We start from the raw sequence: 27,959 nt of genomic DNA on the forward strand, positions 1-27,959 counted from the left end.
TTAATTATTTAATACGCACCCGCAGTTCCTGACGTGAGGGACGCAGCGAACCCCCCCCCCCCCTCCAATACAGACGTCACACTCCGCCGATGGGCTCAGGGCTGAGTTGGGAGGGATGGAAGGAGGGAGGGGAAAGGGGGATGGATGGGAGAGCGCGGAGAATGAGTGACGGAGAGGGGGAGGAATGAGTGAGGAGTGAAGAATGAGTGAGGGAGAGGGGGAGGAATGAGTGAGGAGTGAAGAATGAGTGAGGGAGAGGGGGAGGAATGAGTGAGGAGTGAAGAATGAGTGAGGGAGAGGGGGAGGAATGAGTGAGGAGTGAAGAATGAGTGAGGGAGAGGGGGAGGAATGAGTGAGGAGTGAAGAATGAGTGAGGGAGAGGGGGAGGAATGAGTGAGGAGTGAAGAATGAGTGAGGGAGGGGGGGAGGAATGAGTGAGGGAGAGGGGGAGAATGAGTGAGGGAGAGGGGGGAAAATGAGTGAGGAGTGAGGAATGAGTGAGGGAGAGGGGGGAGTGAGGGAGAGGGGGAGGAATGAGTGAGGGAGAGGGGGAGGAATGAGTGAGGGAGAGGGGGGAGAATGAGTGGGGAGTGAGGAATGAGTGAGGGAGAGGGGGAGGAATGAGTGAGGGAGAGGGGGAGGAATGAGTGAGGGAGAGGGGGGAGTGAGGGAGAGGGGGAGGAATGAGTGAGGGAGAGAGGGAGGAATGAGTGAGGAGTGAAGAATGAGTGAGGGAGAGGGGGGAGTGAGGGAGAGGGGGAGGAATGAGTGAGGGAGAGGGGGGAGTGAGGGAGAGGGGGAGGAATGAGTGAGGGAGAGAGGGAGGAATGAGTGAGGAGTGAAGAATGAGTGAGGGAGAGGGGGGAGTGAGGGAGAGGGGGAGGAATGAGTGAGGGAGAGGGGGGAGTGAGGGAGGGGGGGAGGAATGAGTGAGGAGTGAAGAATGAGTGAGGGAGAGGGGGAGGAATGAGTGAGGGAGAGGGGGGAGTGAGGGAGAGGGGGAGGAATGAGTGAGGGAGAGGGGGGAGTGAGGGAGAGGGGGAGGAATGAGTGAGGAGTGAAGAATGAGTGAGGGAGAGGGGGAGGAATGAGTGAGGGAGAGGGGGGAGTGAGGGAGAGGGGGAGGAATGAGTGAGGGAGAGGGGGGAGTGAGGGAGAGGGGGAGGAATGAGTGAGGAGTGAAGAATGAGTGAGGGAGAGGGGGAGGAATGAGTGAGGGAGAGGGGGGAGTGAGGGAGAGGGGGAGGAATGAGTGAGGGAGAGAGGGAGGAATGAGTGAGGAGTGGAGAATGAGTGAGGGAGAGGGGGGAGTGAGGGAGAGGGGGAGGAATGAGTGAGGGAGAGGGGGGAGTGAGGGAGAGGGGGAGGAATGAGTGAGGGAGAGGGGGAGGGGGGAGTGAGAGCGGGGGGAATGAGTGAGGGAGAGGGGGAGGGGGGAGTGAGGAATTAGTGAGGGAGGAGTGAGTGAGGGAGCGAGGAATGAGGGAGAGCGGGGGAGATGGAGGCAGGGAGCGGTAGAGCATCGGGGGGAGTGGTGGAGGGGGGAGGAGTAGAGTGAGGCGAGGTGAGAGGCAAGAGTGCTGAGCGGTCCGTTACGCGGGTTCACAGCCCTCGCGCGGAGTGCGTCTGTGTGCGTCTGTGTGTGTCTGTGTGTATCTGTGTGTGTGTCTCAGGGTGTGTCTGTGTGCGTCTGTGTGTGTCTCAGGGTGTGTGTCTGTGTGCGTCTGTGTGTGTCTCAGGGTGTGTGTCTGTGTGCGTCTGTGTGTGTCTCAGGGTGTGTGTCTGTGTGCGTCTGTGTGCGTCTGTGTGTGTCTCAGGGTGTGTGTCTGTGTGCGTCTGTGTGCGTCTGTGTGTGTCTCAGGGTGTGTCTGTGTGCGTCTGTGTGTGTCTCAGGGTGTGTGTCTGTGTGCGTCTGTGTGTGTCTCAGGGTGTGTCTGTGTGCGTCTGTGTGTGTCTCAGGGTGTGTGTCTGTGTGCGTCTGTGTGTGTCTCAGGGTGTGTCTGTGTGCGTCTGTGTGTGTCTCAGGGTGTGTGTCTGTGTGTGTCTCAGGGTGTGCCTGTGTGTGTCTCAGGGTGTGCGTCTGTGTGTGTCTCAGGGTGTGTGTCTCAGGGTGTGTGTCTGTGTGTGTCTCAGGGTGTGTCTGTGTGTGTCTCAGGGTGTGTCTGTGTGTGTCTCAGGGTGTGCGTCTGTGTGTGTCTCAGGGTGTGTGTCTGTGTGTCTCAGTGTGTGCGTCTGTGTGTCTCAGGGTGTGTGTCTGTTTGTGTCTCAGGGTGTGTCTGTGTGTGTCTCAGGGTGTGTGTCTGTGTGCGTCTCAGGGTGTGTGTCTGTGTTTGTCTCAGGGTGTGTGTCTGTGTGTGTCTCAGGGTGTGTCTGTGTGTGTCTCAGGGTGTGCGTCTGTGTGCGTCTCAGGGTGTGTGTCTGTGTGTGTCTCAGGGTGTGTGTCTGTGTGTGTCTCAGGGTGTGCCTGTGTGTGTCTCAGGGTGTGTCTGTGTGCGTCTGTGTGTGTCTCAGGGTGTGTGTCTGTGTGTCTCAGGGTGTGTGTCTGTGTGTGTCTCAGGGTGTGTCAGTGTGTGTCTCAGAGTGTGCGTCTGTGTATGTCTCAGGGTGTGTGTCTGTGTGTGTCTCAGGGTGTGTCTGTGTGTGTCTCAAGGTGTGTCTGTGTGTGTCTCAGGGTGTGTGTCTGTGTGTGTCTCAGGGTGTGTGTCTGTGTGTGTCTCAGGGTGTGTCAGTGTGTGTCTCAGAGTGTGCGTCTGTGTATGTCTCAGGGTGTGTGTCTGTGTGTGTCTCGGCTTCTTAAATGAGTACCCGATTCTGTAAATATCAGCACTGCGGGATACAAAGGCAGCCGAGCGTGATGCTGGCCAACCCTCCTCCCTCGTGTGTCCCGACTCGCTCGCAGCGCTCGCCCAAACAGCCTGCGACAGGCGACTCGGGGAGATCTTCGTCTGGCTGAGTCTGCCTGCCCTGCCCCTGCACTGCCCGGGCTCGCTCCTGGCTCTCCGCTGAAGCCACGCACGCCCACACGCCACCGGCAAGTCTACCCGGCACGCCGATCCGCCGATCTCGTGGGATCACACGCAGCAGCAGCAGCGGCAGCATCGCCATCCCGACTGCGTCAAAAATAACTTTGGCAGGACCCTCCTGGAAACAGAGTCTCGAGACTCGGGGAGTCTTTCTGTGGGTAAACAAGCGGACTGTGAAATAAATAAATAAAGACTTGCCCCAACAGCATATTAGGGGCGACACTGGGGATCTGTGGCTGTGTGCAGCCCCCACCATCGCCTCCACGAGGTGAGGGTTACCCCCCCTCCCCCCTCCTCCCCCCTCCTCCCCCCTCCTCCCCCCTCCTCCCCCCTCCTCCCCTCCCCCTCTCCTCGCTCTTGTCTCCATGTATGGGCGTGAGCGCCGCCCCCCAGGAGCCCCCCCCCCTCCCTTATACCGCCAGCAGCAGCCGCGACCGCTGCAGTGGCAGCAGCGGCGGGCGCAGAGAGGAAGCCGCGGGGAGAGGCGAGGAGGACGAGGGGGTGAGTGAGTGAGGCTGCTGGTAGCGGTGGGGATGGTGGGGATGGTGGGGATGGTGGTGATGGTGGTGGTGGTGATGGTGGGGATGGTGGGGATGGTGGTGATGGTGGTGATGGTGGTGATGGTGGGGATGGTGGTGATGGTGGGGATGGTGGTGATGGTGGTGGGGATGGTGGTGATGGTGGTGATGGTGGTGATGGTGGTGGTGATGGTGGGGATGGTGGTGATGGTGGTGATGGTGGTGGTGATGGTGGGGATGGTGGTGATGGTGGTGATGGTGGGGATGGTGATGGTGGTGATGGTGATGGTGGTGATGGTGGTGGTGGTGGTGATGGTGGTGGTTGTTGTTGTCATTATCGGCGGAAACCTCACCAGGTACTCGAATTATAAAATGTTGTTGTGGGTTTCACTCTCGAACACACAGCAACCGGTTGTGTGCTGAACTAGTAAACTACACTATACACTGCACTATACACTGCACTATACACTGCACTATACACTGCACTATACACTACACTATACACTGCACTATACACTACACTGCAATATACACTACACTATACACTACACTACACTATACACTACACTATACACTACACTATATAGTTGTAAATGTTGTAGTGGGGTTCACTCTCTAACACACAGCAACCGGTTGCATGCTGAACTAGTAAACTACACTATACACTACACTATACACTACACTATACACTACTATACACTACATTATACTCTACACTATACACAACACTATACACTATATAGTTGTAAATGTTGTAGTGGGGTTCACTCTCTAACACACAGCAACCGGTTGCGTGCTGAACTAGTAAACTACACTATACACTACACTATACACTACACTATACACTACACTATACACTACTATACACTACACTACTATACACTACACTACTATACACTACACTATACACTACACTACTATACACTACACTATATAGTTGTAAAAGTTGTGAGTGTGTTGTTGTTGTTGTTGTGAGAGGGGAGTTGTCAATCAGACTCGCCCAGCTCGATTCCCGCTAGTGACGAATCGCTGAGCCGATGCTAGGACCTCACCTAGATCGACTTAGCCTCAAATGAGTCCCTGGTGCGGTGTGTAAACATCGTCACTGGGGAGACAAAGGCGGTTGGGCGTGGTGCTGGCCACCCACCCCCTCCTGTGTCGTGCCGGCCTTCACAGGTGCTGCTACTCGCTGACAGCACTTGCGGTCTGAAGGCTACAGGGGGGATTCTTGTCTTTCTATCTCTATGTACACGTGTGTGTGTGTGTGTCTGTGTGTGTGTGTGTCTGTGTGTGTGTGTGTGTCTGTGTGTGTATCTGTGTGTGTGTGTGTGTCTGTGTGTGTGTCTGTGTGTGGGTCTGTGTGTGTGTCTGTGTGTGGGTCTGTGTGTGTGTCTGTGTGTGTGTCTGTGTGTGTGTCTGTGTGGGTGTGTGTGTATCTGTGTGTGGGTCTGTGTGTGTGGGTCTGTGTGTGTGGGTCTGTGTGGGTGTGTGTGTGTCTGTGTGGGTGTGTGTGTGTGTGGGTCTGTGTAGGTGTGTGTGTGTGTATCTGTGTGTGTGGGTTTGTGTGTGTGTGTGTGGGTTTGTGTGTGTGTGTGTCTGTGTGTGTATCTGTGTGTGTGTGTGGGTCTGTGTAGGTGTGTGTGTGGGTCTGTGTAGGTGTGTGTGTGTGTATCTGTGTGTGTGGGTTTGTGTGTGTGTGTATCTGTGTGTGTGGGTTTGTGTGTGTGTGTATCTGTGTGTGTGGGTTTGTGTGTGTGTGTGTGTGTCTGTGTGTGGGTCTGTGTGTGTGTCTGTGTGGGTTTGTGTGTGTGTGTGTCTGTGTGTGTCTGTGTGGGTCTGTGTGGGTGTCTGTGTGGGTCTCTGTGTGTGTGTGTCTGTGTGTGTGTGATGCATGTCGGGAGCGGTAGTGTCGTGGTTAGCGCGGGGGATCTTTGTCCGTCTGGGTGCCTGTCTCTGATGGGGACACGGATACAATTATAGACACGCGCGCGCACAGACAACGCAGAACAAATGTACAGATCCTTCGTGGAGCGTTCGATCAACTGCTGGGCCACGTGCTATTCGTGACCACCTTTGGAGGTAGGCACGGCGCACCACGCATTTTGAGGCTGAGTCGACCCAGAGGGAGGCCCAAGACCGATTCAGATAATCGTTACTGGTGTTAGGCCGTGGCCGGGAATCGAATCTGGGTGGTCGGGTTCGTAGCGCAGGGTACGCTAACCACTGCACCACCGCTCCCCACTTTGACTCTTCACTCCCTCGCTCTCCACCTCTCTCCCTCCATAGCCCCTCGCTCTCCCCTCGCTCTCTCCATCTCTCGCTCCCTCCATCTCTCGCTCCCCCCTCGCTCTCTCCCTAGCCCCTCGCTCTCCCTGTCTCTCTCTGACTCCGTCTCTTCTCACTCCGTGTGAGTCACGAGCTTGTGTTTAATGTTTAACACGGGAGATGTTGTGTGTGAGACCGAGAGTGTGAGTGGTCGAGTCGCCGTTCACCAACACCGGTGACGATTCTCTAAACCGGTCCTGGGTAGACTCGGCCTCAAATGGGTACCTGGTGCAATGTGTAAACATCGCCACGAGGGAGACAAAGGCGGCCGGGCGTGCTGCTGGCCACCCAACCCCTCGTGTGCCGTGCCGGCCTTCATAGGTGCTACTCACAAGCAGCACTTGCCCCAGCAGTCTTTGAAGGCTACACGGGGGATCTGTGTATTTGTCAGTGGGAGAGTGTGACTGAGCGTGAGGCTTCTTGCCTGTGTTGTCTAAGACGTCTCATGTACCCAGTGAAGGCATGGATTTGCGGAGTTCTCACTCACCTTCTCACTCACCCTCTCACCCTCTCACTCACCCTCTCACTCACCCTCTCACTCACCCTCTCACTCACCCACCCACTCACCCACCCACTCACCCTCTCACTCACCATCACACTCACCCTCTCACTCACCCTCTCACTCACCCTCTCACTCACCCTCTCACTCACCATCTCCCTCACCCTCTCACTCACCCTCTCACTCACCCTCTCACTCACCCACCCACTCACCCACCCACTCACCCTCTCACTCACCCTCACACTCACCCTCTCACTCACCATCTCCCTCACCCTCTCACTCACTCACCCTCTCACTCACCCTCTGCACGGGTTTGGCGCATTGCGGGGTTTATAATGTCACGGCGAGCGGGGAGAGAGCGGGGAGAGACGAGAGAGCAGAGAATGAGCGGGGAGAGATCAGAGGGAGGGAGAGGGGAGAGAGATACAGGGAGAGCAGCGAGGGAGTTATACAGATGGAGAGCAAACAGAGACGGGAAGGTGAAGAGTGGGAGAGAGAGGAAAGAGAGCGCTCAGAGCGAGATGAGAATAGAGAAGAGCATGAGGGAGCAGAGGCACAGAGAGAGAGAGGAAAGCACGGGGAGAGAGAGAGGAAAGCGCGGGGAGAGGGGGGGGGGGAGAGCGGAGAGGCAGGGGAGAGTCGAGGGAAGGAAATTCTCTTCGTGAGATGAAAATAAACGCGAGCGGGGAGTCGCGCTGACGGGATGTGTCCAGAGCCCCCCCCCCCGTGACTCCCCCCCCCCCCCCCGTGACCCCCCCCCCGTGACTGCGTCTCTTGCACCGCGTCACGTCACGCGCTGCTGCCGCCTGCCCCTCCCCGCCATCGCTTCCTTCCCTCTGCCAACGCTCCCCGGACTCCTCACTTCCCGTGACAGATCACACAGCGGCAGCAGCAGCGGCGGCAGCGGCGGCAGCGGCGGCAATAGGCGAGCGAATTAATTAACCCATAACCCCTGTGCGATGTGACCTTGAATGGACACGACGTGTAACATGATAGACGACGTTTCGGGCGCTGGCCCTTTTCTCAACGCACATCCCTCTGCCAGCTCTGATGTGCCGGTCCCATATCACGGGTGGGGTGGGTGGGGGTCACGCTGAACCTGTGGGGGGTACGGGCCCCCCAAAACCAACCCCTCCCCTATCGCCACCCCCCTCCCCTACCTTCCTGACCCAGCCCTGCCCTTTCCTGCCCTCCGCTGCCCACACCCCGCCAGCCGTAGGATGTGAAACAGATTTCGGGTTCGTGTGGAGCCGGAGGGAAGGAGGGAGGGGGAGCGGGGCCCAAGGGGGATTGGGGGATTGGGGGGGGCCGGGGGGCGATGTTTTCGCTGACTCAGAAAAAAAAACCCGAGTCGAACCCGTGCACACGTAAGCGTGTGTGTAAGTGTGTAAGCGTGTGTGTAAGCGTGTGTGTAAGTGTGTAAGCATGTGTGTGTGTAAGCGTGTGAGTGTGTAGGTGTTGTGTAAGTGTGTAAGCGAGTGTAGTGGCGAGCGGCGACCCGAGTTCGATTTCCCTCCCAAGGCCAACAACACCATCAGTGACGACTTTCTGAACCGGTCCGGGGCCTCCCCTGGCACGACTCAGCCTCAAACGAGTACCTGGTGCGGTGTGTAAAACACCGACACTGGGGAGACAAAGGCGGTCGGGAGTGGTGCTGGCCACCCACCCCAACGTGTGCCGCGCTGACCTTTAAAAGGTACTCGCCAACAGCACTCGCTCCAAAAATCAGATAAGGCTATACGGAGGATCTTTGTCTTTGTATTCTAGGGTCTTTGATGTGTGTGATGTATGTCTGTGATATGTGTGTAAGCGTGTATGTAAGCGTGTGTGTGTGTGTAAGCGTGTGTGTGTGTGTGTAAGCGTGTGTGCGTGCGTGCGTGTTTGGCCAGCATCTCCTGCTTTATCGACCTCGTCCAAGGCACTTGATGCCATCTGTATGCCAGGGCTCGGGGTTGTTCTCCGTGCTTCAGGGGCTCTCGCTCTACTCTCAGCTCCCAGTCGTCGAGGGCATCAATGATGGTGGGCAGGACCCGGGTAAAAGCTGCGTGTCGGAGCCATTTTCTCTTTACCTTGTGGTGCGGACACGGGGATTGTCCACTGGCTCCACGCAGTAAGTGGGCTCCACACATTACGTGGCTAGGAGATGTTAACTTCCCCGCCTGGTATAGAGGATGGTCGTGGGTTCGATCCCAGCCCTGACGACAATATATATTCGGAGTTTGCATGTTCTCCCCGTGGTAGTGCGAATAAGCCACTTTGTTGAGATATCATTTGTGATAGCCAGGTCACTTGTGAAAAGGAGCTACTCAACTCAGTGGGCCTCACCTGGTAAATAAGGAATAGTTTAGTTTAATAGTTACAATTTTTACATCTCTTTGAACACGTAGTTCGAGAAGCTTTCAATGGCTGTACCCATAGGAATTTTCATTTGGTATAAAGGTGGGGCCTTACCTATCAGCCCCACAAAAACACAAAGCACGTGCTTTGGTGTATCATGTCATCAATTACTCCACCCTCAACTCCCCTTGAGTGACGGAGCAGTTGTGGAGAGAGTGGAGAGGTTTCCTTACTTGGGCAGTGAGCTTATGATCAACTCCGGTTTGCCAGCAGATCTCTCACTGCGAATCAGTCGAACAGCATGATATGTTCGGCTGCGTGACGCTGCGTAGAATCTACCTGGTCTGTCGCCACGCACGAAGCTCCGGGTCTTCTCGGCCACGGCCATGCCCTCTCTTCTCTATGCTTGCGAAACGTGGAGCCCTCTAAAGGAACGTCTGTCGCGGTTTCAAACATTCAGGCTGGCCTGTTTACAATCCATCCTGGATTTGACCAGGCTGGATTGCGTGAGGAGTTCTCAGATCCTTGAAATATCTGTACACCGTCCCATCAGTGAGCTCCTCCACCAGGCGAGGCTGCGTTGGCTGGGTCATGTAGCCCGCAGGCCCAGCCACCACATGCCCAAGCAGCTTCTGTTTGGCCGCATAGAGGGGGTTAAACGGGCGCGGCCCTGGCTAGAAAAGAGATGGACTGATGTGGTACAGGAGAATGTGGATCTGAGTGGACTTGCCGAAGACTAGTACTAGCGATGTCAAGACCGTCCTCTCTGGAAGAGGCGCATTAAGACGCTACTGGGCAGTTGGAGGCAGTCGCCCTCCAGAAAAAGCGGAGGGCAGAGGAACAACGCTCACAACAACGAGCGGAGCGCTGGGGGGGATAACACGCTGCAAGTTGGCACAGTAGAGGGCACAGGTGGGGCATCTGTTAGTCATCTCAGTCAGCCAACGCATGGTACCTGCCAGGTCTATCCCGTAACCTCCTATCAGCGAGCCTTCGACAATTAACGTGGCCTCAATGTGCACCTAGCCTGGCACAAGCACCGTGATGACGTCACCACCACTTAGTGGCGAATGCCGCCTGTTGTTGTGTGTATGTGCTGTATGTTGAACTTATTTCGCACCGTGCATAGCCCACCGTGCCAGTCAGAGGTGCGGGGAAGGAAACAATCTAAACTGATGGATATGTCTGTTGAAGGCTATACGGGGGATCTTTGTCTATTGCTGCATGTATGTGATATGTGTATGGGAGTTTGATGTTTGTTTCTGATGTGCGTGTGTGCGAGTCTGAGAGTGTGTGTTGTGTGTGTTGTTTTGGTGATACGTGTTCGTGAGGGTGTGATATGCATCTACTGTATACATGGGGAGCGGTAGTGCAGTGGTTTGCGCACTCCCCTTTGAACCCCGCGACCCGAGGTCAATTCCCGCTCACGGCCAATAAGTGACGATTATTTGAACCGGTCCTGGGCCGATCCTAGGTAGACTCAGCCTCAAGTGAGTATCCAGTACGGGGTGGCCGCTACAGTGGTGAGTGGTTTTTCAGAGGTCGTGGGTTCGATTTCGACGCTGATCTCCCTTACCACGTGGAGTTGTGGGCACGCTCTCCCCGCGGTCGTGTGGATTGTTCTCCGAGTTCCCCGGATGTTCTCTCCATGTTTAGAAACATGCGTCTCGAGATTTTGGCTGTCATAAATTTCCGCACAGGCCACTTTTGGCTCGTGTCGCCTCTGGAAAGGAGTTATCTAGTTAAGAGGGGCATTACCTTGTAAAATAAAAGTAGTTTAGTTTGTTTTGTTTAGTAAAACATCAGCGCTGGGGAGACAAAGACGGCTGGGCGTGCCGCTGGTCACCCATCCCCTCGTGTGCCGTGCCGGCCTTCATAGGTGCTACTAACAGCACTTGCCCCAACAGTCTGTATTTGTGTGTGTGAACGTATGGGGAGCGGTGGTGCAGCGGTTAGCGCGCTGCGCTATGAACCTGGCAACTCCCGAGTTCTATTCCCGCTCACGGCCACCTACACCAGTCACGATTATCTGGACCGGTCCTGGGCTTCCTGTAGTTCGACTCAGCCTCAAATGAGTACCGCATCTGGTGCGGCGTGTAAACATCAGCACAGGGAGCCAAAAGCGACCGGACGTGGTCCCTCGTGTGCCATGCCGGCCTTCATAGGTGCTACTTGCTAGCAGCACTTCCCCCAAAACTCTGCAAATAATATACGGGGGACCTTTGTCCGTTCTCTGTGAATGTATGAGTGTATGACCGTGTGTGAGTGTGTCTGTGTGACTGTGTGTGAGTGTGTGCGTAGCCACTTCCTGCCAGGCTCCCCGGAATGTGTGTGCGTGTGTGCGTGTGAGAGCGAGGCGCTGCGTGTGTGTGTCTCTATGTTTTTTGTCTTTGTGTACCTGTGTGTGTGTAAGAGTGTGTGTGAGTGTGTGTGAGTTTGTTGAGTGTGTGTGTGTATTTCGGGGAGCGGTCGTGTAGCGGTCAGCGCACTGCGCTACGAACCCGGCGACCCGAGTTCGATTCCCGCTCACGGTCAACACCAGTGATAATTTTAACCAGTCCTGGGACTCTCCTAGGTCAACTCAGCCTCAAATGACTACCTAGTGCGATGTGTAAACATCGCCATTGGGGAGATAAAGGCGGCCGGGCGCGGTGCTTGCCACCCAACTCCCTCGTGTGCCGTGACTACCTTCCATAGGTGCTCGCTAACAGCACTTGCCCCTACAATCTGGTAAGGCTGTACGGGGGATCTTTGTATTGTGTGTCTCTGTATGTGTGTGTTTATCTATGTGTATTTGTCTCTGTGTATGGCATGCGTGTGTGTGTGTGTTCCTGCCTTCATAGATGCTCGCTTGCCCCAACAGTCTGTTAAAGACTATACGGGGCCTCTTTGCCTTTGTGTCTGTGTCTGTGTGATGTTGTGTCTGCGTGTGGTTTGTGTGTCTGTCTGTGTCTGTGTGATGTTGTGTCTGCGTGTGGTTTGTGTGTCTGTGTGTGTGAGAGTGATGTTGTGTCTGCGTGTGGTTTGTGTGTCTGTGTGTCTGTGTGATGTTGTGTCTGCGTGTGGTTTGTGTGTCTGTGTGTGTGTGAGAGTGATGTTGTGTCTGCGTGTGGTTTGTGTCTGATTGTGCGTGAGTGATGTCTGCGTGGGGAGCGGTGGCACAGTGGTTAGTGGCACTGCGCGTCGAACCCAAGCCACCGCGGTTCCATTCTGATCGGCCACGGCGAACGTGAGCGGCTGATATCTGAAGCCCGATATCGATTCAGCTTCACAATCGTACCTGCTGCGTGGTGCGTGGTGTGTGTAGGTGTGTGTGTTGTAGGTGTAGGTGTGTGTGTGTAGGTAGGTGTGTGTGGTGCGTGTGTGGTGTGTGTGTGGTGAATGTGTGGTGAATGTGTGTGGTGTGTGCGTGGTGTGTGTGGGTGTGTGCGTGGTGTGTGTGGGTGTGTGTGTGGGGTGGGTGTGTGTGTGGTGTGTGTGGTGCGTGTGTGTGTGGTGTGTGCGTTGTGTGTGGGTGTGTGTGTGTAGGTATGTGTGTTATGTTTGTAGGTGTGTGTGGTGCGTGTTGTGTGCTGTGTGTAGGTGTGTGCGTTGTGTGTGGTGTATGCGTGGTGTGTGTGTGTGTGGTGTGTGTAGGTGTGTATGTGGTGTGTGTTTTGTGTGAGACAGAGTTCCTGTGCCAGCCTTCATAGGTGATACTCGTCAACAGCACTTGCCCCAACAGTCTGTTGAGGCTATAGGGGGGATCTTTGTCTTTGTTGCATTGCAGTGTTCGTGGGAAGCCGCGGTGAAGGCGCTGCGCTACGAACCCGGCCACCCGAGTTCGATTCTCGCTCACGGCCAACACCGGTGACGATTATCTGAACCGGTCATGGGCCTCCCCTCGGTCGACTCGGCCTCAAATGAGTACCTGGTGCAGTGTGTAAACATCGCCACTGGGGAGACAAAGGCGGCCGGGCGTGGTGCTGGCCACCCACCCCCTCGTGTGCCGTGTCGGCCTTCATAGGAGCTGCTCGCTAACAGCACTTGCCCCAACAGTCTGTTAAAGGCTACACGGGGGATCTTTGTCTTTGTGTAAGTGTGAGTCTTCACGCCGTGGTGTGTGTGCCAGACGTGGGGGTAGGGGGAGTTTGGGATGACGTCACCCCGTATGACGTCACCCCCCCCACCTTACCCCCCTTTGGAGGCGACGTCTGGATTAAAAATTACAGAGCGGTGCCAGTGTGAGTTTGTGTGTGCGCGTGTGTGTGCGTGTGTGTGTGTTTGTATGGGAGAGACAAAGGCGGTCGGGCGTGGTGCTGGGCCACCCACCCCCTTCATAGGTGCTGCTCGCTAACAGCACTTGCCCCACCAGTCTGTCATTATACGGGGGAGCTTTGTCTTTTGTACGCGTGTGTGAGCGAGTGGGTGCTAATTAGTGATCGCTCCACCCCTCGCCAGCCACCAACACGCGGAGCGGTCCCCGTGTCCTGCACCGCAACCCCAGCGCCGTGTCTCCCCCTCCATCCCGTGTCTCTCTGTGTCTCTCTGTGTCTCCTCGTGTCTCCCGTGTGTCTCTCTGTGTCTCTCTGTGTCTCCCCCTCCATCCCGTGTCTCTCTGTGTCTCCCCCTCCATCCCGTGTCTCTCTGTGTCTCCTCGTGTCTCCCGTGTGTCTCTCTGTGTCTCTCTGTGTCTCCTCGGGTCTCTTCCCCGTGTCTCCCCCTCGCCTTTACTCCGCGTCTCCTATTATATCCCACATGTCAGTGTGTGTCCGTATGTTGATGTGTTAGTTTGTGTGTGTTGGTGTGTGTGTCAGTGTGTGGATGTGTGTTGGTGTGTGTGTCAGTGTGTGTCCGTATGTTGATGTGTTAGTTTGTGTGTCAGTGTGTTGGTGTGTGTGTCAGTGTGTGGATGTGTGTCAGTGTGTGTCAGTGTGTGGATGTGTGTTGGTGTGTGTGTCAGTGTGTGTCCGTATGTTGATGTGTTGGTGTGTGTGTCAGTGTGTGGATGTGTGTATCAGTGTGTGGATGTGTTAGTGTGTGTGTCAGTGTGTGGATGTGTGTCAGTGTGTGTATGTGTGTTAGTGTGTTGATGTGTGTTAGTGCGTGTGGATTAGTGTTTGTGTGTGGACGTGTGTGTTCGTGACGATTATCCGAATTGGTCCTGGGCCTCCCCTAGGTCGACTCGGCCGCAAATGAGTACATGGTGTGGTGTGTAAACATCGCCACTGGGGAGACAAAGGCGGCCGGGCGTGGTATTGGCCACCAACCCCCTCGTGTGCCGCGCCGGCCTTCACAGGTGCTACTCGCTAGCAGCACTTGCCCCAACAGTCTGTTCAGGCTACACGGGGGATCTTTGTCTGCGCGAGTTGCGTGTGTCGCTGTCTGAGTTGTGGAGTCTGGCACTCGCAGTGGGCACTGACACCCACCCGCTTGTGACTCGCGAAATGTCAGCGGACCCCCCCCTCCTCCTCTGCTCACTCACACCAAGACCCCCCCCCCCACGTCCCCTCCCCTCCTACACCCCCATCTCACACACAGAGCCGGCCCCTCTGCGTGCGAGTTGTGTTTGCGAGCGCCTATTGAGGCATCTCGTCCTATTGAGAGATGTTGACTCGCAAGCACTCACAAAGACAAAGACCCCCCCCCCCACCACCACCCCGTATAGCCTGAACAGACCATTGGGGCAAGTTCTGTTAGCGAGCACGAGCGAGAGGGGGAGGGGGGCTAACACCACGCTCGGCTGAAAAACACACAGTTCTTATTTAAGGCTGAGTTGACCTAGGAGGGAGGCTCAGGTGAACCCGGCTCCGATATTCGTCAGTGATGTTAACCGCGAGCGCGGTTTGGTAACGCAGTGCGCTAATCACTGCGCCACCGCTCATTACACTCTTGACACACGCGCACACACAACACAATGAGGCATATACTCCGAGGTGACCGCGACGTCCGTGCCAGGCTAGATACATTTAGAGGCCGTCATATTAAGCGAGGAAAGCTCTCTCTGCTGGCAGGCGTTCACCATGCGTTGACTGACTGAGATGTCTGGCAAGATGCACCACCTGTGATTCCCGTTGTGCCAACTTGCCACGTTTTACCCGCCCGGCGCTCTGCTCATTGTTGTGAGCGTTGCTCCTCCGCCCTCCGTTGTTGCCGGAGGGCGACTGCCTCCAACACACCAGGAGCGTCCTTCACAAAACTCCTCCACGGAGGCCGACATTGACACCGCCGCTAGCAGTCATCGGCACCTCTCCTCCAGCCCGTGGAGCCGCGCGGGCTGCACGACCCAGCCAACGCAGCCTCCTCGCCTGCCCGAGGAGCTCACCGATGGGACCTTGTCCAGATCTTTCAAAGATCTCCGAGTTACCCACACAATCCCATCAAGTTCAACCCAGGGTGGATCGGAGGCAGGCCAGCCCGTTTTGATTTTTTTAACTTCTTAAACCGGCCTGAATGCTTCCTTTAAAGGGCCGGACGTTTCGCAAATCGTCGAGGAGGGAGGGCTACATGGTAGCCAAGACTCGGTTAGGCTCCACGCAGCGTCACACAGCTGATGAAACGCACAAGACAAAGATGCCATGTATAGCCTTAACAGCCTGTTGGGGCAAGGGTTGTTAGCGAGCAACTTCTGTGAAGGGCGTCACGGCACACGCCCGGCCGCCTTTGTCTCACACCTCCCCCCATCCCCAGAGGCGATATTTACACACCACACGCATCAGGGACTCATTTGGGGCTGAGTCGACCTAGGGGAGGAGGCGCAGGATCGATTGAGATAATCTGTCACCGGTGTTGGGCGTGAGCGAGGATCGCTAACCACTGCCCCACCGCTCCCCGTGTGCACGCGGCGTGTTGACATGGTGGTCACGTGGCAGTCCCCATCGCTTCACCGCCTCCTCGTGACTGCCCCCCCCCCGCGTCCCCCTTGACTCACCCCTCACCTCACCCCTCTCCTCACCTCCACCCCTCACCTCACCCCTCACCTCACCCCTCACCTCACCCCACCCCTAACCACACCCCTCTCCTCACCTCCACCCCTCACCCCTCTCCTCACCCCACCCCTGTCCTCACCTCACCCCCCCCCCCACCTCACTCTCCCACCCCTTATCCGGCCCCCTCACCACTCACCTCACTCCTCACCTCGTCCACCCCCCACTCACCCCGCCCCTCCACCCCGCCCCTCCACCCCTCCCCTCGGCTGTCTTCGGGCCAAGTCGCGTTCCTCCCTCCAGGAAATTGGGAAACGGCGGCGAGGGGGGGTCGGGGCTGTGGGGAGTTGAGGGGGGATCGGGGGGGGGGTCCGAGGGGGGGATCGAGGGGGTGGGGATCGAGGGGAGGGGTGGGGATCGAGGGGTGGGGATCGAGGGGGGGGGGTCGAGGGGTGGAGATCGAGGGGATGTGGTCTGAGCCCCCCCCCCCCCCCGAGAGGGATGCACTGTCCCTTCCGTGTGTGTGGGGAGCGGTGGGACAGCGGTTAGCGCGCTGCGCGACAAACCGAGTTCGATTCCTGCCCGGGGCCGCCAGCGCCAGCAGCGATGATCTGAACCTGTCCTGGGCCGGCTCGAGATCGACTGGGCCTCCAGCGATTGGCTGGTGCGATGTGTGAAACAAACAAACAACACGTCTTGACTGGGGAGACAAAGGCGGTCGGGCGTGGTGCTGGCCAGACACACCGCCTCGTGCACCGTGCCAGCGCCATAGTTGCTCTCTTGACAGCACTTGCTCGAGCAGTCTGTTAGAGGTGGTACGGGTGATCTTTGTAGCTGTGCCTGTGTTGTGTTGCTGTTGTGTGTATTGCTGCTGTGTTGTGTGTGTGTTGGGTGTGTTGTGTTGTGTGTGTGATTGTGTGTGTGTGATTGTGTGTGCACGTGTGTGTGTGATTGTGTGTGCGCGTGTGTGTGATTGTGTGTGCGCGTGTGTGTGTGATTGTGTGTGCACGTGTGTGTGATTGTGTGTGCACGTGTGTGTGATTGTGTGTGCACGTGTGTGTGATTGTGTGTACACGTGTGTGTGTGATTGTGTGTGCGCGTGTGTGTGATTGTGTGTGCGCGTGTGTGTGATTGTGTGTGCATGTGTGTGATTGTGTGTTGTGTATGTGTTTTGTGTGTGATTGTGTGTGTGATTGTGTATGCACGTGTGTGTATGATTGTGTGTGGGGAGCGGTCATGTAGCGGTTAACACGCTGCGCTACGAACCTGGCAACCCGAGTTCGATTGCCGCTGACGATTATCTGAACCGGTCCTGGGCTTCCCCTAGGTCGACTCGGCCTCACATGAGTACCTTGTGCGGTGTGTAAACAACGCCACTGGGGAGACAAAGGCGGCCGGGCGTGGGGCTGGCCACCCACCCCTTCGTGTGCCGTGCCGGCCCCCATAGGTGCTCGCTAACAGCACTTGCCCCAACAGTCTGTTATGGCTATACGGGGGATCTTTGTGTATAGGTATGCGTGATTGTGTGTGTCGGTACGTGTGTGTAGGTACGTGTGTGTGTAGGTACGTGTACCTTTCCGGCCTTCATGGATGTCTGTGTGTGTGTGAGTGATGTGATGTCTGCGTGTGGTTTGTGTGTCTGTGTGTGAGTGATGTTGTGTCTGCGTGTGGTTTGTGTGTCTGCGTGTGGTTTGTGTGTCTGTGTGTGTGTAGGTATGTGTGTGTAGGTGTGTGTGTAGGTGTGTGTATGTAGATGTGTGTAGGTGTGATTGTGTCATTTCCGCTATCGCCTCGGGTCATGCTGGGCCATGCGGTTATTATCGGAGTGTGGCATGGGGGAGTGTGTACCTGTGTGTGTGTGGACCTGTGTGTGCCTGTGGGGGAGTGTGTGTATCTGTGAGTGTGTGTACCTGTGTGTGTGTCCGTGTGTGTGCGTGTACCTGTGTGTGTGCCTGTGGGGGAGTGTCGGTACCTGTGCGTGTGGGTACCTGTGTGTGGGTACCTGTGTGTGTGTGTACCTGTGTGTGTGTGCGCGCACACACGCCGACTCAGCCTCCAATGATTACTCGCTGCGATGTGTAAACATCGCCAATGGAGAGACAAAGGTGGCCGGGCGTGGGTGAGTTGGCCACCCACTCATTTGCCGTGACGGCACTTGCCCTTACAGCCTGCGTAGGCTACACGGGACACCTTTGCCTCTGTGTGCGTGGGAGAACTTTATTGACACTGGGCACAATCTGGGGGGGAGTGGAGGGTGCGTCTTACTTTCCGGTAAGCATGACAGTAGTCGCGGTGAGTGATGGCCAGCCTCCTCCGCGTAACGCGAGGAGGAGGAGAGGAGGGGGTGGAGAGGGGGAGGAAGAGAGGGGGAGGAAGAGAGGAGGAGAAGGAGAGGAGGGGGTGGAGAGGAGGAGAAGGAGAGGAGGGGGTGGAGAGGAGGGGGTGGAGAGAGGGAGGAGGAGGGAGGAGGAGAGGGAGGAGGAGAGGAGGGGGTGGAGAGGGAGAGGAGGAGGAGGAGAGGAGGAGGAAGAGAGGGGGAGGAGGAGAGGAGGAGAGGGGGAGGAGAGGAGGGGTGGAGAGGGAGGAGGAGAGGGAGGGCGCGCAGGATGTGAGTGGGGGGAGCGAGCGAGGGGGGGAGCGGACAGGATGTGAGTGGGGAGAGGGCGAGTGGCGGTGAGTGGGACTGCGCGCTCGGCGTGAGCGCACGGAGATCGTCGCAGTGCTCGGAGCGAGTGGTGTGGAGGGGAGTGGGGAGTGCGGGGAGAGCGGTCGTGGGGAGTGGAGAGTGCGGGGAGGGCGGGGGCGGGAGAGAGAGCGCGCAGGATGCGAGAGTGCGGAGTCGAGAAACGGAGAGAGGGGGGAGTAGGGGGAGTAGGTGGAGTAGCGGGAGTAGGGGGAGTAGGGGGAGTAGGGGGAGTAGGAGGAGTAGGAGGGGGGACTTCGGGACGGTTGAGAGAGCGGGGAGAGAGGTGCTTGTGGGAGTTTGGGAGTGTGGGGAGAGTCAGCGGAGGAGAGTGGCGAGAGAGTGGGGAGTGCGGGGAGCGGGCGGGCAGTGCTGCAGGGTAGAGGTTGGAGAGCGTGGGGAGAGAACTCGAGCGAGTGGAGAGGAAGTGAGTCATTCACCCCTTCGCCTCGCATCCTCGACAGCCACCCACCCACCACCGCTCACCATCTCTGCGCTGTATCATCACGTTAAGCCGCGGGCTCCCCTCTCGCCCTGTCATCCTGATCTCGTAGCGAGTTGTGCGCGGTGAGTGTGAGGGCGAGTGGTGAGTTATGGTGAGCGTTGAAGCGAGTGGTGAGCTCGGGTGGGGGTGTATAGGGAGCTATGGTGAGTGTTGTGGTGAGTGTTGCCCCTCTCGTGCCCCCTCCGTGCCCTGACTTCGCTCCGATGCCCCTGGGTGCGCAGGTCGCCGAGCGGTGAACAGAACGGCTAGCGAGCCGGCGAGTTGGCGAGCGAGGCGATGAGTGAGGCGCGGGTGAGTGAGATGTCGGAGGCCCTGGACTGCGGCCGCTGCGGCCGCTCGCTGCTGGGGGGCCGCTATGCGCTGGGCCCGCAGGGCGCACCGCACTGCCTGCCCTGCTACGACTCGCACCTCGCCAGCTCCTGCGAGCGCTGCAGCAAACCCATCGGCTGCGGCTCCAAGGTGAGCGCCACGACACTCGCCGCGACACTCAACGGGAACTCGCCGCGACACTCGCCGGGAACTCATCGACACTTACCGGGAACTCGCCGGGAACCCATCAACACTCGCCAGGAACTCGCCAGGAATTCACCGGGAACTCACCGGAAACTCACCGATACTCACCGGGAACTCACCGACACTTACTGGGAACTCGCCGGGAACTCACCGACAACGCACCGGGAACGCACCGGGAACTCACCGGGAACTCACCGACACTCACCGGGAACTCACCGGGAACTCACCGACACTCACCGACAACTCACCGATAACTCACCGACAACTCACCGATAACCCACCGACACTCACCGGGAACTCACCAGGAACTTACCAACACTCACCGACAACTCACCGGGAACTCACCGACACTCACCGGGAACTCACCGGGAACTCATCGACACTCGCCTGGAACTCGCCGGGAACTCACTGCCACTCGCTCTATGGACACTCACTTGGTTCCTTCTCCTCCCCGTACCCACCCCCCCCGCCCCTCTTCGTGAGTCTGCACTGACGATAGCTCCTCTGCCTCGCCAGAGCTCACCTCACTCCCCGGGTCTCACCTCAAGTCCGCTACCCTCACCTGGCCTCACCTGGCCTCACCTTGCCTCAACGGCGCTCACAATCACACTCCTGCATGTCCCTGTGCCCTGCTCAGACACACCTGGTCCCACCTGGTCCCACCTAGTCCCACCTGGTCTCACCTGGTCCCACCTGGTCTCACCTGGTCCCACCTGGTCTCACCTGGTCCCACCTGGTCTCACCTGGTCCCACCTGGTCCCACCTGTGCCCTGCTCAGACATACCTGGTCCCACCTGGTCCCACCTGGTCCCACCTGGTCTCACCTGGTCCCACCTGGTCCCACCTGGTCCCGCCTGGTCTCACCTGGTCCCACCTGGTCCCACCTGTGCCCTGCTCAGACACACTTGGTCGCACCTGGTTCCACCTGGTCCCGCCTGGTTTCACCTGGTCTCACCTGGTCCCACCTGGTCCCACCTGTGCTCGGCTGTGCTCGCCTGGCCGCGCGAGACGTGGGTGTGCCTGTCTGCAAGTTCCCGCCTGCCGCAGATTACTCACTCGGCACCCCGAGCGAGCCGCATGCTGACGGCCACCCCCGTCTCCCCCCCACCTCCCCGTGTGCCCCCCCCCCCCCCGTGTCTCTCTGCGTCTCCATTCCCCCCATTTCTCTCGCGTCTCCCCACGCCTCACCACCCCTCCCTCCTCCCCTCTCCCCCCTCTGCTCCCCGCCCTTCCCTCCTCCTCCTCCTCCTCCACCCCATCCCCGTTCTATGTTGCCTCCCCTCCCCACCTTTCCCCCCCTTTCTCTGTCCTCCTGTCTCCTCCCCTCCCTCAAACGCCACTCTCCTCCTCCTGATCCATCGCTTCCTCCACCACTACCCCCATAATCCCCTCGTCCTCGTCTGTGCCCCCCCCTCCCCCCGCAGGAGCTGTCGTACCAGGAGCGGCACTGGCACGAGGAGTGCTTCCGCTGTGCGCGCTGCTCCGCGTCGCTGTGCGCGCAGCCGTTCCTGTGCCAGGGCGAGCAGCTGCTGTGCGGGGACTGCTACTGCAGCGAGGTGGCCGAGCGCTGCAGTGGCTGCAGCAAGCCCATCGCGCCAGGTGCCACGCGGCGGCGCAACCGCGGCGCAACTACGACGCAATCGCTCGCAACTGTGACGCAACTACTCGCAACCGCAACGCAACCATGCGCAGGCGGTGCTGGTGCCGCTGCTTGTGAACGAGCGCTGACTGCTCCCCACCCTCACCCTCCCCACCCTCACCCCCCCCACCACCCTCACCCCCACCACCACCCTCACCCCCACCACCCCCACCCCCCCACCCCCACCACGCGCAGGCTCTCGCCGCATGGAGTACAACGACGCCAGCTGGCACGAGGGCTGCTTCGTGTGCTCGCGCTGCGACAAGCCCATCGGCTCCGGGAGCTTCGTGCCCAGGGAGGACGGCAACTTCTGCACCGCGTGCTACGAGAGCCACGTGGCCCTCCGCTGCACGCACTGCAACGAGGTGGGGGGCGCGGCGGTGGAAGGGCGTGGGGGGGAAGGGCGCGGGGGGGGGCCACGAGGGGGGCGTGCGGTGGGCAACCCGCGTCCCGCGGGGCCCCCGCCGGCGGTCTCGGCGTCTCGCGATGCCGAGCGTGCTGCCCGCCGGGCGGTGGAGGGGGGCCCGCCGCCTCGTCCTCTGGGGTCGCCCACCGCCGGCGACGAGACGTAGCGGCGGCGCGCCGGCTCGTTGATAAACCCCCTCCCCTCCGGTGACTCTCCGACGTGCCTCGCCCCCCACCCCGCCCCCCCCCACCCCAGGTGATGAAGGAGGGGGGGGTGCGCTACGAGGGGCGGCCGTGGCACCGCGAGTGCTTCGTGTGCGGGGCGTGCGGCGCGCAGCTGGCGGGGCAGCGCTTCACGAGCCGCGGGGACGGCGACGGCGCCGAGCCGCTCTGCCTGGACTGCCACGCCGGCCTCTACGCCCACAAGTGCGCCGCCTGCGGCTCGCCCATCACCGGTGACGGCACGGGGGGGGGGCGGGGGTGAAGCGGGGGGACGTGGGGACGCGGGGACTTGATACGCGGTCGCACGGGGAGACGTGCAGGGGTGGGGATGAGGACGCGGGGACGCGGGGCCCGTGAGTGGCACCGTGTCCCCGGTTTAAACGAAAGCTGAGCCCACGGGAATCCCAGGGGTGTGGGTGAGGGGGGGAAGTGGTGATGACAGCTCCCCCTCCCATGTGTACGTGTGCCTTTCCGACCTTCATAAGCATTCGCGAACAGCACTTGCCCAAACAGTCTGTTAAGGGCTATACGGGGGATCTTTGTCTTTGCACATAAGTATACAGGGTGTTTTAAAAAGATGGATCGAATTTGAAAGCAGTATATTTCCCGATGGCAACATGTTACAATTACACGAAAAGTAACAAACGGTTTAATGAATTATACAGTTTTTCTAACCATTTTATAAATGCTCTATGTACCCTCCACCTGCTGTATGGACAACATCGAGACGATAGTTTAATTCGTCCCAAACGCCTCTCAAAGTGTCTTCTTCCACTGAAGTCACCGCTGCCGTGATTCTGTTTTGAGGTCATCCAGATTAGTCGCTAACGGTGGCACAAAAACACGGTCTTTGACGTATCCCCACAAGAAAAAGTCGCAGGGTGTGATGATGTCTGGGGATCTTGGGGGCCAAGAGTGTAGCGCCAAGTCTTGGGGTCCCGTGCAACCTATCCAACGTTGAGGCAGTGTGTGTCTTGCGAATGACTGAGGCTAGGGGCTGTTTGTGCGCTGGGATAGGCATCTAGTGGTAATCATTTGAAACTCTATGCCCCGCCCTCTCTATGCCCCTCCCTCTCTATGCCCCGCCCTCTATATGCCCCGCCCTCTCTATGCCCCGCCCTTTCAAGTGGTAAGAGTTTCATTCAAGGGCGGTTCGTGGTTGCAGAGATATTGCAATTTCAAATCGGGTAGATGTTTCTTAAACACCCGGTATATTTGAGAATTGGCAAAACAACCCCCAGCTCCCCGGTCATTGGCGGTCGGTCACGTCGTGGCGACCGTGAGCAGTGCCACTGGGGGTGGGGGGGTGGGTGACAATAATCGGCTTTGCCGCTGATGCGGTCAACGGGGGCTCTGGACGGGTCCGAGGGACTGGTGACCTGTCCATCCTCAACTCAACCACCGACAAGCCACGGAGGGGAAACAAATCAGATCAAGTCCCAGGGTGACCGGCATCTACGGTGATTCCCGGCCATAGCCAAACCTCCAGCCCTCGGGGTTCCTCCAACAAGAGCAGGAAACCACTGCGGTAGGACACGTGGAACGTCCAGACGCTCACTGCGGGGGGATGAGAGGCTGCCATTCCTCCATCAGGAGTTAGACCGGTACTGCCTGGACATCTGTAGAATACTGGAGGTCCCGTGGACTGATTCTGGCTCGGATCACTACGTAGGGTAACTGTCCCGCATTCAGGGGCAGGAATCTGCCAAGCAACAGGGAACGCAGCTCCCCTCCTGAACAACAACATTCTGTTAAGACCACGCGGGGACCTCTGTCTTTGTGCGTGCGCGATTAGGCGCCGGGGGAGCCAAGTTCATCTCGTTCGAGGAGCGGCACTGGCACCACGAGTGCTTCGCCTGCAAGGGCTGCAATGCTTCCCTCGCCGGCAAGGGCTTCATCGTCCAGGGCGACGACATCGTGTGTGCCGCCTGTGCCCACGACAGCTAGAGCAGTGCTCACGCACGCACGGTTAAACGCACACACGCTCACACGGGTGTGCGCGCATACGTGGGAACGCGCACGTGTGCACATGCACGAACATGTGCGCGCACACACAAACACGTCAGACAGTTGTAATTGGACAATCTTATTGGACAATCGAGGTGGGAGAACTTCATTTTTGTTACAAAATTTTGGGGAAGTGCCGTTCGCGAGCGCCGACGAAGGCCGGCACGACGTGGCTCGCACCAGGCCCTTTGCCAGACGCTTTACACGCACGCCACAGCAAGTGACTCATTTAAGGCCAAGTCAACCTAAGGGAGGCCAATGTCCGGTTCGAATTCTCACCACCGATTTTAGCCACTGAGCGGGAATCGAACTCGGGACACCGAGTTTGTAGCGCAACGCACTAAACCACCGCTCCTCACAACGCACAAGGACACACACGCGCACACGCGCACACGCGCGCACACGCGCACACATGCACCTACGCACCTGAGGCTGTGTACCCAGGGCTTAGTTTAAGTACAGTAGAACCCCTCGGTAATTGGTTTCACGAAACCGTTCGTCAAGTGATTTGGAAATTTCTGTTAAAGATTTAATCGTTCCGATAGAACCGAAAGTTACAATTTGTCACCCAAACAACGTACTTCACCATATTTAAACAATGGTTATGAATACGATACTAACAACAATGTCAACACATACTTTTAAAAGAAACATGGTTAATCGACGCATTCATTCATATTGACCGTACCTACAACAGCCCGTCGTTAAACAGGGGAATGGTCGGTAAGCGAACGCAGCGGGCTCAGTGGAGGCCCGGTCGTGAAGCGATTAGTCACGAACAGGGGGGTGGTCGTGAAGAGGGCTTCTACTGTACAGTTTGTTGTCCAACACGCGGCTCACCACATCCTCGATGCTCCTCGCTATGGGTGCGGCTACTACACGCACTCTCTCGCTTGTACAACAACAGCCGCCATTCGCCACCAAGCCGTGGTGACGTCGCAACATAGCTTGTGCCAGGCTAGGTGCACACACACTCACGCTCGCCTTGCCGCTGCTGGAACAGCGTGGGGGACACGTGGTCGAGAGATTTGACTCTGAGGATGCAACTTGAGCTGCGTGCACAAGTGAATGTGCACGCTCACCCACACGCGTGAGTGTACGTGTGAGTGTGCACACGCACGCGTGAGTTTGCGTGTGAGTGAGTGTGCACGCTCACCCACTCTCGTGAGTGTGGGTGAATGTGCACACTCACCCACTCTCGTGAGTGTACGTGTGAGTGTGCACGCTCACCCACACACGTGAGTGTACGTGTGAGTGAGTGTGCACGTGTGAGTGTGTACGTGTGAGTGAGTGTGCACGCTCACCCACACACGTGAGTGTACGTGTGAGTGTGCACGTGTGAGTGTGTACGTGTGAGTGAGCGTGCACACGTGTGAGTGTGCACGCTCACCCACACGCGTGCGCTCGCCCTCGCGAGTCGCAGCGTCGCCTCCTTCTCCACCGCAGACCGGGCGGGTGGCTCGGTCGCCACTCGGCCAACCACCACGACCACCACCACGACCACCACCACGACCGCCACCACCACGACCGCCACCACGACCACCACCACGACCACCACCACGACCACCACCACCACCACGACCACCACCACGACCACCACCACGACCACCTCCACCACCACGACCACCACCACGACCACCACCACGACCACCACCACGACCACCACCACCACGACCACCACGACCACCACCACCACCACGACCACCACCACCACCACGACCGTACACCGCAGTGAAGTCCCCACGGCAGCGCCGGTACCGGATCTCGGTAACGAATCCCCCTCCGCCGCCCGCACACGGACGATGTCGATCCCCGGACCGTCCGGTGTTGAACCCCGGAGAGGCTGGCGCCCGCACCCCCCGCCGAGCTCGCGTGCGCGCACCTCCCGCTCTTGCAAAAACTCCGACTGCTGCTACCATCGTGATCATGACAACGATGATCTACGTCCAAACAGAACACGCGTCGCTTCAACAGCCGCCCGCAACGCTCGCCCCTCGCTCGCGCGCAGCCTGCTCTCCCCGTGTCATCACGTGACCTCCCCGTGTCGTCACGTGACCTCCCTGTGAGTCATCCTCGGTGCACGTGGGGAACCCTGCGATGCAGCGGCAGCAGCAGCCGCCTCTAGAACACGGACAGAGCAGTCGTGGACGACGACGCGACGAGCGAGCGAGTGAGCATGCGAGCGACTGTGCGAGCGAGTGAGCGAGCGACTGTGCGAGCGAGTGAGCGAGCGACTGTGCGAGCGAGTGAGCGAGCGACTGTGCGAGCGAGTGAGCGAGCGAGTGAGCATGCGAGCGACTGTGCGAGCGAGTGAGCGAGCGAGCGAGTGAGCGAGCGTGCGCGCAGTGCGGGCTGCGGCAGCGGACCGCGTGGCGGCGGGGACTCGTGGAGACGGGAGCCGCGCGTTCCTTGGCGAGCGAGCGACGGCCTCGCCGCGAGGTCGCGCGCCCCGCGAAGCGCCGGCGGTTATTGCTGATCTCCCCCCACCCGCTCCCCCCCCCCCCCCCATGCTTTCTCGCGATATTTTTGCTGTTGCCAAAGATGATTTGTAACCAAAAATAAAATCCTCCTGAATGTTTGACCGCGGTAAGACAGCCGCCGCAGAGCGCGCTTCCTCCCCCTGGCCACGGCTCGTCAGCGGCAGGGTTTTGGCCGATCGCCAAAACCCTGCCGCTGGCGTGGTGGCAGCGGTGATGCTTTAAGAGAGAGGGGGGGGGGTCACGCGGCGCGGCCCACGGTGACCCTCGATCCGGCGTCTCCCGAGCTCACGGCCATCGTCCACGTCGTCGATCAGCCATGGTCCACCCACTGCTGGATGAGGGCCCCCACCACGACCCTTGCCACGCGTCGCGGTCTTGCGATGTGGATGGAACGATCCGCGCAGCGCTTGCACGGATGTCGTCGCTCCGTCTTCGAGGTGGACGTGCCTCCCGCACTGCTCTGGCCTCCCGCCCTTGCCCAAGAAGTGCCCCCCCCCCCCCACGGAGTATTCTTGACGGCCATCACGCTCTCTCACAAGCGCCCACGCTGCTGGGCGTGGCCCACGGTGGTCACGTGGTACCGGTCGACCCGCCGAGACGGGAGATCGCGTTGTGGTCGGTTCGTGTCCCGTCGGTCGCTCGTGCCGACTTACCCGGAGCAGCGTCCACCACGGGAGGAAGTCCACCTCGTGTCATGGGCGCGACCCCACCGTGACCCTCGGTCACCCATCACTGCTATCCAGGCTGGATCCTGGTGATCCCCCCCCCCCTCCACGTGACCCCATCACTGCCGGTGCCGATGACTCCCCCCGCTTGGCTGCTGCGGTGTGACCCCGTTTGTGGTGCCGCTTGTTTGGCTGGGCTCCGGGTGGTGGTGGTGGTGGTGGCGCTCATTAGCTGCTCGTCATCTCATTAACCTGCCAGCTCATTAACACCCCCGCCCACCCTGCCTCCCCCACCGCCAGGCTGAGGCATGAGGCTGGTGGTGGGGGGCAGTGGGGGGGGGCTACGTGTGGTGCCTGTGCCGTGTGGTGCCTGTGCCGTGTGGTGCCTGTGCCGTGTGGTGCCTGTGCTGCGTGGTGCGTGCGTGGTGCCTGTGCCGTGTGGTGCCTGTGCCGCGTGGTGCGTGCGTGCGTGCCAATGCCGGCCGTGACATTCGGTTGGCGTTCGCCGACATGCAGAGGACGTTTGGTGAGATTCGGTGGGATTTTGGTGAGGGTTTCCGGTAATATTTTGGGGGTTGAGAGATTTGGCGTGCAGTAGGTGATCGTGGGTGACATTCTGCGAGATGCCTCGTCTATTTGAGATTTGGTGAAGGTTCATTGAAATTCGGTGAGATTTTTTTTGGTGAGATTTGGAATTTGCGACGGGCTAAATTCGGCGAAGCTCGGCGAGTCCGGTGAGAATCGGTGACATTTGGTGAGATTTGGCAATCGGCGTGGCTCGGCAAGAGGCTCTCTTGGCCCCGAGTCCTCGGCACGCACGCTCACACGCACGCTCCCACGCACGCATGCACGCACCGCGGCACTTTCTCAGTTGACTTTTTTATTATTTACATTTTATTGCCAAAAAAGATATATCTCTCTCTCTCTTGTTGCGTTCATAATGTCAAAGCAACGCTGTGTGCGCATGTGCGTGTGCGCCTATGGTGACGCACACCGCTTTCTGTGTGCGAACTCTGCTCTTGGACAATAAAAGTTTTGTTTGCAACTTGAGCGGCGGTGGCGTCATTCTGCGCTGTGGGGTTGGTGGTCTGCAGAAGCTCAGAGCTCCCATACTCGACACGCAATATTGCGCTCTTGTGGTTCGCTGTGAACTCGGTGTGTGCGCGCGGCCTGCGCCAATGCTGCTGTGGCAGCGGTGGTGGTGGTGGTCGTGGTGGTGGTCGTGGTGGTGGT

General features: G+C 58.6%; 1 protein-coding gene across 4 annotated transcripts; it reads left to right on the forward strand.

Moving 5' to 3' along the window:
* Positions 1-2,898: 2,898 nt before the first annotated feature.
* Positions 2,899-27,776, forward strand: LOC133356909 (four and a half LIM domains protein 2-like). Of its 4 annotated transcripts, none has more exons than XM_061574597.1 (6): positions 2,899-3,031; positions 19,017-19,254; positions 20,733-20,907; positions 21,143-21,312; positions 21,609-21,778; positions 23,370-27,776. In XM_061574597.1, the coding sequence occupies exons 2-6, from the start codon at positions 19,072-19,074 to the stop codon at positions 23,545-23,547; spliced, it is 876 nt and encodes a 291-aa protein (XP_061430581.1). In that variant the 5' UTR covers positions 2,899-3,031; positions 19,017-19,071; the 3' UTR covers positions 23,548-27,776. The 4 variants fall into 4 exon arrangements, with proteins under 4 accessions (XP_061430581.1, XP_061430577.1, XP_061430578.1 ...); XM_061574593.1 differs by having other exon boundaries at positions 2,904-3,031; positions 21,609-21,807; XM_061574594.1 differs by lacking the exon at positions 2,899-3,031 and adding an exon at positions 3,402-3,524 and having other exon boundaries at positions 21,609-21,807.
* The last annotated feature ends 183 nt before the right edge of the window (positions 27,777-27,959 follow it).

Source organism: Lethenteron reissneri, chromosome 56 (genome assembly GCF_015708825.2).
Source record: "Lethenteron reissneri isolate LAM-NWPU_2019-01 chromosome 56, ASM1570882v1, whole genome shotgun sequence".
NCBI classification, from domain to species: Eukaryota; Metazoa; Chordata; class Hyperoartia; order Petromyzontiformes; family Petromyzontidae; genus Lethenteron; species Lethenteron reissneri.